General features: G+C 40.1%; 1 protein-coding gene across 2 annotated transcripts in view; it reads right to left on the bottom strand.

Moving 5' to 3' along the window:
- The window catches only part of SMURF2 (SMAD specific E3 ubiquitin protein ligase 2), a 55,540-nt gene that overhangs the window by 22,203 nt on the left and 17,480 nt on the right, over window positions 1-15,857 (bottom strand). For both annotated transcript variants that reach the window (XM_069872757.1, XM_069872756.1), the window contains exons 2-3: window positions 5,427-5,465; window positions 3,706-3,814 (exon numbers count right to left, since the gene is read on the bottom strand). In XM_069872757.1, the coding sequence (XP_069728858.1) occupies window positions 3,706-3,814; window positions 5,427-5,465 (148 nt within the window). The remainder of the gene's footprint in view (window positions 1-3,705; window positions 3,815-5,426; window positions 5,466-15,857) is intronic.

Genomic DNA, 15,857 nt, shown 5'->3' with positions numbered 1-15,857 from the left:
GCTCCATTTTCCAAATAAAAATGTCCTCTTTTCCTTTGTTTTTTTTCCAAAGGAAGAAATAGCTCAGTAACTGCTGGCTGGCTTCGTGGCAAACTGCTTCATATATTTCAGCAGAATTTCAAGCATGAAAATACATGGTTGCATTTAGAGAGTGACGGTAGGACAAGCTGACACTTTCAATTCATTTGGCGGATGAGTTACATTTGTTTTACATCATCTGGCAATAAAGTTCCAACATAAAAGCCCGAGCTAGGAATTTTATTTGTTATTAAAAAAGAATGTTCCAAAAAATAAAGTGAATAAGTTGGGTTTTTTTAAGAAGAAAAAAAACATCAAAAAACCCCCACAGAAACAGAAAAACACAACCCCCCTTTTTATTAGATGCCCCTCTCTCCCTTCTCATCATTAAAGTTGTTGGACTTCCCCCTGCTCTCTTCCCCATCAGCAATATCTATTTCACAATGTTCAGTACTTCAATAGAGATAACAGGATTAACATTAATGCAATGGAAACCTGGAAATCCAATTTCCATACATATTTTTTAACTCCCTTACTTCCTGACTCTGTAAAATTAGGGCTCTGGATAAGAGCTGTGTGTTTGGAGATTTTAAGTACCTACTCATAGCACTTCCACTTCTAAACAAAAAAAAATCAAGTAAATGCCATACCGGAAACCTCTAAAATATTTTAGTCGAATTTTAAAACACAAGGACAATTGTTACTTTGTCTAAATAAAATTATCTTGGCCAGGGTGGTATTTCCTTCTGAGTTAATGTACTACTTGGGAAGGTTTGGGATCAAGTGACTTTTCATCCCCATGGCATGAGAGACACTTTCCCTGAAGAGTTCAGCTCAGTAGAGAAAAGCAGAATGAAGAAAGTGGAAAAAAGTTATTCCTGAAAAAACACATCTCTTCCTGATCCCAAGCCAGGCGTACTCCTTCTAGAAAGAGAGAAAAATGCGACATCGAGAGGTATGAACTCCAGCTTGGAAGCCAGGAATTCCCTATTTCCAACCCACGTTGTCACACAGACTCTTTTTACGACCTGGACAAACTACTTTGTTTCTCCATTTTCCCATTTCTGATCTTTTTGTAATCTAATGGCAGTGTTACGCTTTGAAATATCAGCTGGTCTGAGGTCTGGGGAGAAGAGGGTGTGAAAAGAAATAATGGAAAATAACATCCCTTGCTATGCCTGAAGGGCAGAGGCTGCTGGAGGAGGCTAGAGGGGCCAGGCGAGTGTGGGGAGAGATCGGGGCTAACACAAAATGGAAGAAAGGGGAAGGATAGAAAAAAGGGATTTGAGGAGTTTCAGAACTGCTGGTTTAGGTAGAGCTGAAATGCTTTGAAAGCAAGAAGGTCTGTACACGTGTTAAGCCTGGTTGTTTAAAGGTCTGAGAAAAGGCCTGAACCACAGGAAAAACACAAACAAGACTGAAAATAAGGAAGGGGAATACATCCAGGGCAAGCATGGTATTTTACTGACATTAAACCGCATCCAGACAGCAACTATTTGACAATTTCTTTCTGGAAAGCCTCCCAGATTCCCCTCTCCCCTTACACACACCCATCTAGACTGAAGAATCTATGCAACTAACTCACTCAGCTGTTTCCTCTCACACCAAGATCTGAATTAATAACCACATAAGGCAAAAGCAAAACCTTTTTTTGTTCCTTACAACACTGCAGATGGTTTTTTTTTAAAACAATCTTGTACAACAGAATATGTACTATGCCAAATCTGATTAGGAAGCCTAAAAATTCCCTTGGAATTAGCTACTTAATTTAGACATTATTCCATAAATACGTCACAACCGATCCATCTTACTGTGTCATTTGCATGTGCCATCACACGATAACAAAACTGTTAATTAGCAGCAGTGTTAACCTGTTACGCAAATTCCAGGCTGGGGACACTCTAATCAACTCAAAACAGCCACGAGACAATCTTACTGCACACAAGCCTCCTACATTCATTTAAAAACCAACAGAAATCTTTATGGTAGGGAAAAAAAAAAGCAGGATATTCCTTTTAAAAGATTCTCCATAACTGCACCTTCCCGGGATGGATTTCCTGCACGGTGTGGTGGCAGCGTCATAAGGCAGAGACTAGCGTTCTCATGACACGGTGTGGTGTCTGGGTAAGCACTGGGAAGTTTCCAATTTTTTTTCTTTAAAGTAACAGTTAATTACCTTAATATCTAGCACAGATGAAAAGCTGAGACCCGACACTGGGTGTATTACAGCTAAAAGCTTCCCCAAGATAAAAGCCAGGCAGTGCACTGTTGTATCAAAGAGATCTAATCCTTTACTGCTTTTTTTAATAGGAATTGAAGACTAGGAGACTGAGGTTTATAGAATCACAGAATGGTTTGGGTAGGAAGGGACCTTAAGGCCCATCCAGTTCCAGTCCCTGCGATGGGCAGGGACACCTCCCACTGGATCAGGTGGCTCATCCAACCTGGCCTTGAACGTCTCCAGGACTGCGGCAGCCACAACTCCCCTGGGTCTCGCCACCCTAACTGTCAAGAATTTCTTCCTAAAGAAGATGGAAATACTCACACATGGAGATAAATTCCCGTAGAGTTAGGAATAACAGGCAAGACAATAAAAGTGTTAAATGATTATGAAGAAATTTTTGAGGGGGAGAGGATCATTTTCAAATTACAAGGCCTGATGTAATGCTAAATTTTACTTTGGATTAGAAACGCTGTAACTTCTGTCAGAGAACTCAGCTGTCAGAATCAAGCAAAGTAGCATTCCCCACAGAACAAGGAAATTATGTTGAAATCTTCCAAAGATTTCCCTATGTTTTTCCATTACTCTCATTGCGTATTAACATCTTCTCTCATTTCCCATGTCCTCCACTCCTCTTCTCCAGAAGGGAACCAAGTCTCCAAGTCATTAGCTCATGTAGCACTTATCATTCCTTATAACCTGTTCCTGCCAAGTGCTTACTTGCACTGTCACCACAGCGCTTCGAACACCAAGACGTGACTGGCAGGTATTGGGGGAGACACAGGGAACTGCTGACATTTCCAATATGGAATTTAGTAGCAGATAACTGCCAAATCATCCATTCCAAGATAAAAGATAAAGAATAAAAGACAGGGAAAACAAAGCATGCACAAACACATATGAAAAGGAAAGCTTTAATAACTTGTATTATACATTCTATGCTTTAGAAAGACAGGAAAAACACGAGATATACATGCCACACCAGCATACATGTGTTCAAACGCACTGAAAGATGCTCAAGTGATGATAATAACATAATAACTGATAGCGAGAAGACGACCTGGGACAGAAAATTACATAAAGGAGAGAAAACCTAAAGAAAATGCGCACAGAAGAAGAGACATTGTAGCACTGCAGCAGAGAAAAAAAAGCACAAAGAGCAACTCAAGGGAAACACTGGCAATTTGCTTCATTTTACAGAACTGTTAACGTGGAAATATTACAATAGAACACTTCTACAGTATACGTAAAGAATGCTGGAGATATCACTCGAAAACCCAGTGTAGTGTTTAGGTTTTCAGGGAAATGAGAAAAAGTGGTATTTTGACACATGTATTTTTCACCCAAACTAATAAACCCTGGCATATTTTCCAAGCTGTAAATAAGAGCAGTATGAACATCTGGCAATGGCGGCATACGTTACACACTTTCACTTCAAACCTTTGGTTATCACTGTTACCACCTACAGGTCATAATGCTGATTCCATTTTGGATCGAGTGTATTCTTCACAGTATCTGTAGAATGGCATTGGCCAGATCCATCCACCACAACCTTAGCAAATGGGTCAGGGAGTCCTAAGAGGAGAAAACGAAAAAAAAAAGCTAGCAAATGGATCAGGATGCTTTAAAGTCCTATATCATTGCACATTTACCTTTTATATTTTATTTGAAGTTACCTTTTATTTATATAAGGGAGCTGTATTTAATGAGTGGGAATAACATGACACATGAAGCTAAATTAGCAATTTACTTCACTGGTATAATCCAAGAAAAACTTGTCTAAGTCAAATACTTCGTGGAGAAAAAGATATGAACACTTTCACCTTCTTAATTCAGGATTGAGTAAGCTCTCCATACACAAAGAATTCAGCAAACAGAAGAATGCAGAGAAAACAGATTTATGTTCTTCCTGTTTTTAAGATTAATTACAGTCAGGATTTAAGTTGCCAGTGGTATTTCAGGAAATCACCTATAAAAGGTTAGTCTTCCTTTTGAGTACGACTTAGTTATTCTTGCTTTTGAGTTCCATTTTGGTTTTTGCTAGCTTTCTACTCCGTTTTCTGCCAGCTCAGTACCTTGGAAACACTGAACTGATCAACAAAAATTAGTGCAAGGATGGTGCCAGGCTACACAGCTGATGACTGGGGAAGGAGCAGGCCCAGAGCAGTCTACAATTAGCCCCACTGCAACTGCTGTTCTAACCAACTTGTTAACTGACACCAAAAGGGATGCTCCCACCACTAATACCCTCAAGTCATGCCATCCTATCCCTTTTTCCCATCATACTAATTCCTCCCCTCCTCTGAGCACCCAGTGAGTCAGCTGAAGGAACTAAGGTGGTGAAGCATTATTCACATTTTCTGTAGCACAAGTTTCGTACCAGTTCCACTCCCTCAGGTGACTCACAATGGAGCCAGTCAGGCAGCAAGTGGCTCAAGACAAGTGTCAGACAAAGCACATGGGGACAAAGATGAAGCATGTGAACAGGACCTCATGAGATTTGTGCTTCGCTACAGAAGCTACCACAGATTTCAAACCCCGAGAGGTTTTTTGAGGCAGAAATTAACTGTTAAACACCCAAGAACTTGAAACCCTAGATATAAAGCATGTTAGAAAAGAATCACAAATTACACTATAATTCTGTATCATCCCTTCTTCAAGTTCTTTTCAATGTTCAGGTCTGATTATCCAAATTCTCCCTGCTCCCAGCAGGGAGGCAGCAGGCAGTGATCTGTGTGTGTGCCTACACAGCCAATGACATTCCTTTCTGCCTCCTTCATCCACCCTTTTGCACTGCTTTCAAAACATTATTAAAATTAATTTCAATACAATTTCAGAGTAGGAATGTATTAATAATAACTAAGATGCATATCTATTTGCTGGACAAAAAGTTCCAATATGAAAAGCATTTTAATAAATGTGACAATAATTGAAAGCATGTAATTTGCCTGTTCCCCATTCCCACGAAAAACAAAGCATGTCAGTGTTTTAATTATTATTAAGAATCTGTGACAACTGCCACCTAAGAAAAAATTAGAAGCCCTGAAATAAAGCAGTGTGAAAACAAAGCCTCCAGCCCCTTTAATTCAAATATCTTGATACAATGATCACATGCAAACACTGATGTATGGAACCTGTGTAATACTTATCCAACCGATAAAAGTATAAAACTTTAACAGCTACTTACGGAAAAAATCCTTTTTCACCAAGTTTTTTGCACACAGTACTGCAAGAAAAAACAGAAATACAAAATTAAGTTACTGATTCCCAAGTTAAAAAAAACAATTATTCAAACATTACTTTACCTGTTCAGCATTCCAGAAAATCCTGCTCAAAATAAAGGAGTGAACACAAATTAATTGTGCTCCTACATCGTTTATACTGCAATGTAAAATAATTCCTGAAAGCTGAGCCAGAAGTATCATCTTCTGGCAAGGTACCTTTAGGCAGATTGCAGTGGAAGCGATACCGTAGTGGTTTCCCCAGGCAGCAGTTTCACTGCTTCTAACCAGCTCACCATATGATGGCACAACCAAACGTGCCAGTAAAATCTTGCGTTCAGCTCTACAGACCAGCAAAAACTTCCCTGACCATAAAAAACAAACAGCCCGGACTTTTCCGTTATCCTACGTGAAAGCTAAATAAAAGTTTCTACCTGAAAAACATTTGGGTGGAGTACACCAACTCCTAACACCAGAGTTTTGATGGCTCCAAAGATATGTTTTATTTGTAGAAGCTGATAATTGTTTCAGGCTTTTTTGTTTAAATTAAAAGGGAGGACCATTTGCATTTGTCAACGAAAAATACAAGGGGAAAACAATCTCCTACAAGAACAGAGTAAATTAAAATAAACAAATAAATAAATGAGAAGGTCAAAGGGGACAACTTTCATATGAAGATGCCAAGGTACACATAGAAGACTTCTCACAAAATGCACCACTGTTCAACTACGTGTGCTTATCTATTATGGCAGGTTTAGTGAGCAGGAAATATTAGATCCCCCAGTGAAACATTAAAATATTTACTGATAACACAAAAGGATTCTTGGGTACAGAGTGAAAGCGTGAATTCCCGCAGCTAGTACACAAGAGACAAAAAGGGGTGGGGAGAAGAGATATTTGGTTGGAACCAATGCTGCAAAGAGTCCTCAGGATATGATTCCCTTGGATATTTTTTCTATGAGATTGACAATATTTATTACTGCCAGGAAATGCAAGGAGAAAAGCGCATGCAGTAATCGCATCCCACAGAAACCCCCTAAAACCAAACAGAATTGCTCACATTTTCCCCCATACAATATCCTCCAACTGGTCCTGCAGGACTACTGATTCTCCAACTCCTTCATAGGATCATAGAATAGTTTGGGTGGGAAGGGACCTTAAAGCCCATCCCGTTCCAACCCCCATTCAAAGACATAAGGGTAATCCTACAGCAGAGCTCTATTTAAGGGATTTTCACCCACTGTAAACAGTCAACAGCAGTAAAATACCAATAAAGAGACAAAAATTTGGTGTGTTTCTCATACCTGAAGCTCAAGCATGCACAGGAAACATTGTCCCATCATTGTCTGCTTCACAGGACATTCAAATGTGTGTAAGCCGGTGTAGTAAAAACCTGCAGTTACTAACGACTTCGATGTGCCCAGCAATTTGAACTCTACTCTATCCATACAATTGATAATAACGACATAGACAAACTCGGAAAAACGCTTCTGCAGTTCCTAAAGATTTTATTACACTGAGAAAGATCTTCAGCCTGAGCTGTCAACAGACACCACTCGCCCAAGAACTGGAAGAGGTCACTGCTCACCATGTATCTTTCATCTAGTGGTGAAAAACGTCAAATAAAATAGATGCTGACATCGATGACCACTTTAAGTATCTCAAAAGATACAATTATTTGCACAATTTCATCCATTACAAGAAACGGGAAGCATCAAGTGAATTTGAAGGCTTTAGTGGTTAAATCAAAATTCATCTACAGGACCGTTAGCCACACAGTATGTTCCTGAAGTTGTGTAGCGTCCAAAATAAGAGGTTTAACTAATCTTTTCAGAGAGAAATGGCAAGGTTAACTAATTACAAACACTTCCTTTCAAAATACTAAGCAAGCCTGCCAGTGCGATTTAACCAAAGTCTCATTTTTATAAGATTGGGCACATGCACAACAGACAGACTGACAACCATTTCCCCAACAATTAGCCACGAGCGAACAAACTAATATTTTTGGCTCAATATTTCCCTCTCCAGGAACCACATTTAAGGAAAGTCAGCTGTCAACCCATTCTGGCTGTGTCAGGTTAACAAAACACGAGAGACGCTAAGAAATCTTCTATTAACAACACCCTCTCTGCCAGGTATTTCTAGGTAAAAAAAAAACACAAACCAGTCCCAGGAGCCACAGCTCCATTCTAAGTGAAACAATCTCCTTCCAGGCACAGAGCTCCAATCTATCTCAGGACTTTTCTTGGACAAGACTTTTCCCACTGGTGGGAGAACACCGGAGCTCATGCTCCACTTTTCGAACAGTTTCAACACTGCATTAAAACCTATTCTGAATATTCTGATAACCAACTGATTAATAGTTCCTCAAGAATAAAAACTAAGGAAGTTTGGTTTCCTATGGATTTATGTTTTGTGGTTGATGGAAAGCCATAGCTGAGGCTGTTCCCACCGGCAGGGCACTTAGACACCCTCCCACGCAGACTCTCCAGTGGTCTCGCAATGCGGGATCTCTCGCTGCAGCTTTTTCCTCTCATTTCAGGTCACTCTTAGGGTCTCCTCTTTATCCAGGCAATGATTCTCACGAAACTCATGGGACTTAATTATCTTTGAGACCTCTATTCAATGTCGAATTTGAGTTTAAGATTGAAAAAAAAAAAAACGAACCACAGCAAAATCTGTTTTTTACAACAAAGCCACGTTAACATGTTAATGGTTCTGAACCTAAACGCTCAACATTATCAGATCTACACAGCTGCACCATTACCAGATCCTCGTGAGGTGGCACAAGGTTCTTTGTCTGTGCTTGTTTTAGAACCTTTTTTATTAAAATTATTTTTAAGCAAAAAAAAAGTTAAGCTGCTTAAACTTGCACTGAAAAGTTTTCAGAAACTAGAATATAAATCAATGCTTGCAGACAGTGACATTGGTCTGAAAAAAAAAGGGGGAGAGAACATTGCAGCATAAGTGCATCATCAAGAGACACAATGGCTTCTAGGATGCATATGTAGATCAAGTATTTATTACAAAGAATCAGTGAGTCAGTGGATAGCTATGTTTTGTATCTATTACAGACTTCCTGGGTAGTCAACGGAAAAGAGACCATCAATATTCTAAATGAAGGAACAATATAAATGTGCCAAGACAAACATCCACATCAGGTTTACATACTATACGTTCATTAAATATCCTTTTATCATCCTTTATGATCTCATTCTAACATTTGCTACTCAGGCCAGCTCACAGAAACACGAAGAGAGCACAATATTATAAGCTACCTACTCGCTCTCCACGACCGCTTCACCATGCATCGCTCTCAAATACTCAAAAATAGTAATCAAGTGAATCATGTTTGCCAGTTTCCTTTTTCCAATTTATTACTCCAGTGACTGACACAGAATGGTTTACTGAAAAGTAGTTTAAACTACTGCGAGCAAATGCAAAATATTTAATATCCCCAAACTCCTGTGAACTTATTTATGTGTTAGCTATTAAAATTTACATTCAGTTATAGCGGGGGGTGTGTGTGAAATAATTGGCTGAACCCACAAAAAAAATTGAAAGGAACTAAGATTATAGAAAACATGAATTTTATTGAAATATAAATTTTTTTTTCATTTTCTGAATTCTTCCTCTTTTTGCTGTCTACTGAAGAACTCATTGCAACTGCTTTTTACTTTGGATTAGTTCTTACAGAAAAATCAAACTTTTAAAGACATCAAACTGTTATTTCGGAGGGTATCCTGTGTTACACGTTACCACTATTTTATGTGAGTATTAAAAAGTATGTTTATTTCAGAATAGTAAGTGCATGAATATAACACAAAGTCCCCATAGTTAAAGGGAGGAAGGTCATAAAAAACCACAAAGTCGAAAGCTCAGTGCCACAGAAAACAAGTAAAAAGTGATAGAATAGCCATGAGATTTCACAGAATCCTCACATCTCAGACACCGTCTAAGCCTCTTTGATGACCCTTCACCTTCAATGGTAGGATAACAGACTTGGAATGAGTGTTGAGGAAGACAATATCAAGAAAGAAAATCTTATGTGAATTTAAGGAACTTGGACATTTAAGGGTTGGGATCGTCTGTTCACCCCTTACAGGTATTTCCAATCCATATCAAACTCTTTATGCAGTCTGTACGAAACCGTTCACAGACAATTTGTTCACCACATTTCTTCCTACCTGCAAAACAAGGATAATGCTGCTTTACCTCACAGGCACGTGAGTGTTATGTTACCTGTACGTTTGCACACTCTTGTTTACCTGCTATGACAAATTACAAGGTTTAAATGTGTTTGCACCCAGCAACGTGAGGTATCAGCACTTCAGGGCTACAGTCGTAGATGACTGCTGTGGAAATATATTAGTTTTAAATTTTTTGTATTAAAAATTAATCTTTCTTAAGCAAATAATTTTTGAAATACGTATTCTGGAGAGACATCAATACTACTAGTGAAAGATATAGGAAGACAAGGAAGAAGATAAAAAGTAATATCAGTGTCCATGGCTGTGAGCACATCGGCAGAAGAAGCATAAGAAAACCCATAACCAACATATTTAAGATGCGGTAGGTGACCTGGTAAGAAAACACCTCCATCTCATGTCAGACACCCGTAAGGAACCAGCACTGCGTCAACAGACAGTCCTGAGTTCACCAGGGGAGAAAAGGACCGGGTCCAAAGCTAAGATTATGTTAACTAATCTTCTGGCTTTTCACGTGTCATCACCACAGACAAACTGGTTCAGCCTTCAGAATCCAACCAGCAGTTCTAACACTGGAATTCCTGTTGGGTTTTTTCTTTACCCAAGGGTTTTTTCTCCGAGAAAAAGTTCTTGTTCCAGAACACGTGTGACACCCTGGACAGTAAGGAGAAGGACAGGCTGCCAATCAATTTTTACCACAATAGTTCATTTGGAAGACAAGTCTTTCCTGCCCTACAGAAACACCATCTTTTAATGAGAGCCATTAGCATTGCTTTCCGCGATGGGATCCCAGTTGTTTGCATGTAACACGCAGTGCAACACCATCACCAAAATAAGTCCCAGCTGTAGAAACACAATGCTGGGCTGTTGTTAATGTGTGTTGTACTGATAATGAATGGTCGTCTATGCTTTAATCTGAATAAAGCTCCCAACTGCTCTGTCTCTCCTTGCCAAAAATTCCCCTTCCTCCTCCAGACTGCGGTTGCATTCCAATTACACTGCTGATTGGAATGAGCCTGCTTGGGGGAGGGAAAGGGAGGGAGGCAAAGGAACACACACGCCCCTCCTTGCCTTGGGACGGCTGCCCTGGGACCCAGGAATTGTTTGGGACCTACGGCTGACACGGCACGCTTTTCTCCACCTTGTATCAAACTCTTCATCAATATATTTATTTAACCGACAGGCAAACGGAGCACCATGCTCTGGTCCCAGCGGGACAGCTCAAGACTTTAAATGTTCCTAACAAATTGCAACTGTTTTGTTCCATTGTTGGCACGCAATCGAGCAACTTATATTTTTCTGCTTGCATTCCCTCCTCTGACCTGCCTGAATTCCCATATGGGAAGATATAAAACAGGAGATCTTCAACTATTCATCGAACAAAGAGCTGTAAATAACGCCATACAGATTTGAAAATACAGCTGCCGAGGTAATAACGTTCTCAATTAAGGTTCTGAAATAAAGCTGTTTATCCCAACTACTCACATTAAATTTTATTTTATAATTTTTTTTTTTTTTAGTTTTCATTTCCTTTCAATTTTAATTTCCTTTGAAAGGTGTTTTTTTCCACAAATGAACAAAGTAAGTGATAGAACACAGTAATAAGCTTAAGAATTTAGTTTTGGTTAATGAAATTCATACTTTTTAGAAGACTGTAGTTGATTACTGTCAAGAAGGGACACAAAGATAGGTAATCCTAACAAATGTATGTTTTACAGGTGCGGAGGGGTTTTGACTAAAAGGTATTGAGACATGAAACAGGCAGGAATGCAGCAGCTGACCATGACTGTACCCACCATCAGTGGTCAAGAGCGTTTTGTGTTGCTCCTAACAATGAAGAGGGCTGCAGCTGTTCCTCTCTCAAATCAGGTCTAGCAATCCTGGGGATGCAAGGTAGATCAGGAAGCTGAACTGGCTTAACACAAAATTACCCTTCCGGGGAGATGGATTAGTTTGCCACTGGCTCCTAGAGCTGCCTTGACTTACCCTGCAGTCACGCCAGCCGTAGCTGTGAGGCAAAGGAAGCAGCAGAAGCACTGGAGGAAGGATTAGCCACACTACCTTTCTGACATAAAAGTGCACTCCATACCAGTGGGGTTTTCAGCTCCAAAACCAAAATACAGCCCCCAACATTTTCATTCTAATGTAGACTCATAGTGCTTGCTCCCATTTTACAGTTCTAGCCATTTATCTAGGGAAAAAAAATAATTTTTTATAAAAGCAGAATTTTGCCATCAGGAAACCAAAATAATCAGCTAACACCCTTCAGGTTTTCAGAGATGCAATCTTGACCTTAGACATTTGGATGGAGTGCTACTGCCTGTTTTCCAAAGCACACTGAGAAGCACAGAACCAAAATGCTGAAGAAACCATTTTGCTTGCAAGTACACACGCAACTGCTTCCAGGCTGCTCTGCTGCACCGACAGCTGCTCTTTCCGAGTCTCACAAAGCACTAGAAATTCAGAATAGCCCAAGAGCTCTACCTAGAGCTAGTACAAACAACGAATGCATACAGAGGTCAGCATGCCCTTCATAACAAGGTTTAATTATTTTCCCCACCACCTTATCTGAAGTTCAGTGCTCCCAAAATTAACTTATCGCTGGAAGGGTCAATACCCACCCCAGTGCCGCTTCTTTTTCAGTCTGGAGGCAGTGCACACTGAGGTAGAGGTGCCAGATGACAGGCAGAGGGAAGCCCAGTTCACCCAAGGACACCGGACAAACCGATGCTGATTTCAGACACACTCTGCTGGATGAGATTAACTGGAAATACTCTCCACCAGCCCCTAGATCCACGGTTCTGCAGCAGGGAAGAGCATTGGGAGCATTGCATTCTGGAGCGGCCAGACATCAAATCACCCAGGTATCACCTAGATATCTATTTCTGAGGTGAGTTAGGAAGTAGAGAAGTCACAGATGTCCCCTCCTCCCTGGAGGTGTTCAAGGCCAAGCTGGATGGGGCTTTGAGCAACCTGATTTAGTGAGAGGTGTCCCTGCCCATGGCAGGTGGATTGGAACTGGATGGGCTTTGAGGTTCCTTCCAACCCAAACCATTCCATGCCTCTATGACACAAAACATGATCCCATCTGCCCCCAGTGCTATGGGAGCCAGGACAACTCGGAAGGGGCAGTAACTTCTCCACTAGGCTCAGCCATCTGCCCTTATTCCAACCACGTACACTCACAGCTCATACCGCCAGGGAACTGATCTCCAATTCTCTTTCAAAATTATAAATCTAACCTAAGTTTAGAATCCTGTACCAATTCTAACTGTCTTACTTGGAGCGTACATTAGAACAATTCTGAAGTACTAATGAATTTTTAAAGTGCTATGAAATACTAACTAGTCAGTTCAAAAAAAAAACCCCATTCAACACTAGTTCTAAGTGACATATAAAAGTATTATTGCTAGGCTGATATCCAAACATAAGGTAGACAGGTTTTAAATAAACTCTTTTAAAATACATATTAGGAGATCCTTATAACTACAAAAGTGCTTTTAACAAGGTTTTCCTTTAATAATTGTTAAAATTCTAAATTGTCCCATAAACACATTTCTGCAAGTTCAACACTAGCCAGACGCCAAATCCTTAATATACTGCATGTAAAATGAAATCCATTTCAAAGGATCACATGCACCTGCTTATAAGCATTGTCAGATAGAAATCCGTGTCTCAACAAACTGGAATTATTCCTCTAGGACTAAACAAACAAACCAACAATAATGTGCATTCAACCCCCTAACAGCAATAGGGATTATTCAGAAGTGAAAAATGTCCTAATAATGCAATATACTTTAAATCACGACAAAACATGCCAGACACTAACACAGGAGCAGTACATTTTTCTTTCCAACAGATCCACTGTATTAAATTCTGCCTATGGGGTGGTGCTTTGACTGGTTGTAGAAGTCTAGACCCATATTACTTATGCGTAACATAACTCATGGAGATTAAAATTCAAAATGAAAATATCATGCATTTATCATGGAAGAAACATTACTAAAGATGAATTGCATCACCGAGTATAAACAGTTAAAGCCAATAAATCATTCATCTCATGTAATAATAAAATTCTGGGACAGAGTCTCCAAGGCTATTTTAAATTCCCGAAAGGGGGGATGACACGACAGCGACTCAAGACTCCAGCAGTCTGCGCCGGGACGCCCGAACGGCTTGTGGACACGGCCAGGCCAGATGGACCCTGCCTACATTTGCCGTGTTTAGACTCCTTTTTTAACATCACGCTGTCTACTTCACAGTATTGTTTTGCTGTAAACAAAAGGCTTCCTTTTCCACTTCTCCTCCCTTATTCCACTCGAAGCCAAAAGTAAAACAAAACACCCCCCCACCATTGAATTCTTCCTTCAAGCAACGAATGTATTCACATTTCCTCGAGTGACTCCGCGATGGGCTCGCTGCCACACGCGTCACCCGCTCTATTCATCTGTCCCATTTATTCGATACGCCTGTCAAGAGGTAAAGGGAAGAAATTATGCTGCCACGTTTGCCATGAAGGTAGCAACGCTCCCTAAGCGTTTCCAACCTTACCATGAAGGTTTACAAGTCGCTTTTACGGTGATTTAGGTTTGAACCAGTGAAACTGAATTCAGAAATACAAAACCTTAAGTTGATTTTGTTTTGCCTTTTTTAGCTCTACACCAAATACACAAACTAACCGTCCTCATCAGGGCTCTGTGCAAGCCAGACCTTTAGTCACAGCCCCGAGCAAGGAGAAAGAAGCAGAAGTAACACGTGGGAAATTTTAGGAAAACAAAGGCTATTGCGAATATTTGCATTTCCTGGTTTAGTGTAGATGGAGCCTCTCAGACCAGTCAGGATGTTTCTAACACGTAACTTTCATGCACTAGAAATTCCACTTCACTTCTCCACCCTACTCGAAAATGGCCTAACCCTCACTTCTTGTCCATTTTTCAACATGTGAAAAACCACTCCTGTACCATGAAGTCATCATAAATACACTGCTTCCAAAGCCCAAATGCTACGCTGCTCAGCTGGGACGGAGGGGAGAGAGGGGGAACAGCACAGCTTTAAATTAACAGCTCCAAGAATATCTAAGAAAAAATTAAAAATATCAGCAGCCAAAGATCAATTTTCAGACCAATTTCAAAGTTCTCTCTTTTGTTTCTCACATTTGTAGTAAGATTAGAATTGTAATCAGTAAAAAAAAAAAATCAGTGTGGGAAGCAGAGATCCATTGAAGAAAAGAACCAACCATCTTTGCTGTTATAGTTGCTGTACAGCCCCCTTGATTTTAAATTATTTTATCTTCCTGTAATATTAAAAACATAATTGTAATTAAAAGAAACTTTAAATTTAAAGTAACATTACTGAGATTAATTCATCTGAAACCCACAGGGGTGGTTATTGTATGCAAGTAAGTGAACTAAACTCTATTATGAGCATTAACTCAGTTATCCTAGAAATACAGAAATAAAATCATATTTAGAAGCTCAAAAAGGGGGTACTCTTACCTCAAACTCTTAAGAATCATTGTGCTGAAATCTTACCTCAGTCCTTAAAGACTTGTTCGAAATCCCAGCAGCTATTTTTTAACCAAGACCCAGGTTGGACAGAAGTGATTAGTCCAAAATTATCAAGTTGAAAAACACTTAGAGAGCACAATTCTTCCTCTGAGGAGGGGTAAATAAAAAAAGCTACCATGGAAATTTACTCATACATTTCTCAGCTTGTTTTGATAGGAACAGGAGTTGGGGGGGAAGCAACAGGAGAAACAAATTATAGCTCTGTCCTGATGTATTTCATGCACCTCTGAAAACGTGCTGGGGTAAAAACATGCTAACGAGAAGCAGAGTCCTCGGATTTGTTTCACTGCAGTGAAACTCTCCACCCTCTGAATGATTTATAGGAGAGGCAACAACAAAAGAAATTCATGATCTAATTACCAACCAGACAAAAATGCCCTGAATTTTAAAAAGGGCCTCAGACAAGAGGCACCTGCAACTAACCCAGGCTCCTGGGCAGTTGGAATTGTAGATACCAGCAGCTTTCCAGACGGCAGGACTGCTGCCATCTCTGTCGGGACACAGTCACATACTTGATTTAAACAGGAAGTCTCAAAATTCTGTCTCCGCTACAGACACGATCCTAGCGGGACGCTGCTGCTGGGGCTCTGCTGGGAAGAGGCAAAAGGAAAAGAATCACTGG

This window comes from Phaenicophaeus curvirostris, chromosome 19, assembly GCF_032191515.1.
Source record: "Phaenicophaeus curvirostris isolate KB17595 chromosome 19, BPBGC_Pcur_1.0, whole genome shotgun sequence".
Lineage (NCBI taxonomy): Eukaryota > Metazoa > Chordata > Aves > Cuculiformes > Cuculidae > Phaenicophaeus > Phaenicophaeus curvirostris.
The sequence above is the reverse complement of the archived record's forward strand: the minus strand, read 5'-3'. Positions and strand labels throughout refer to the sequence as shown.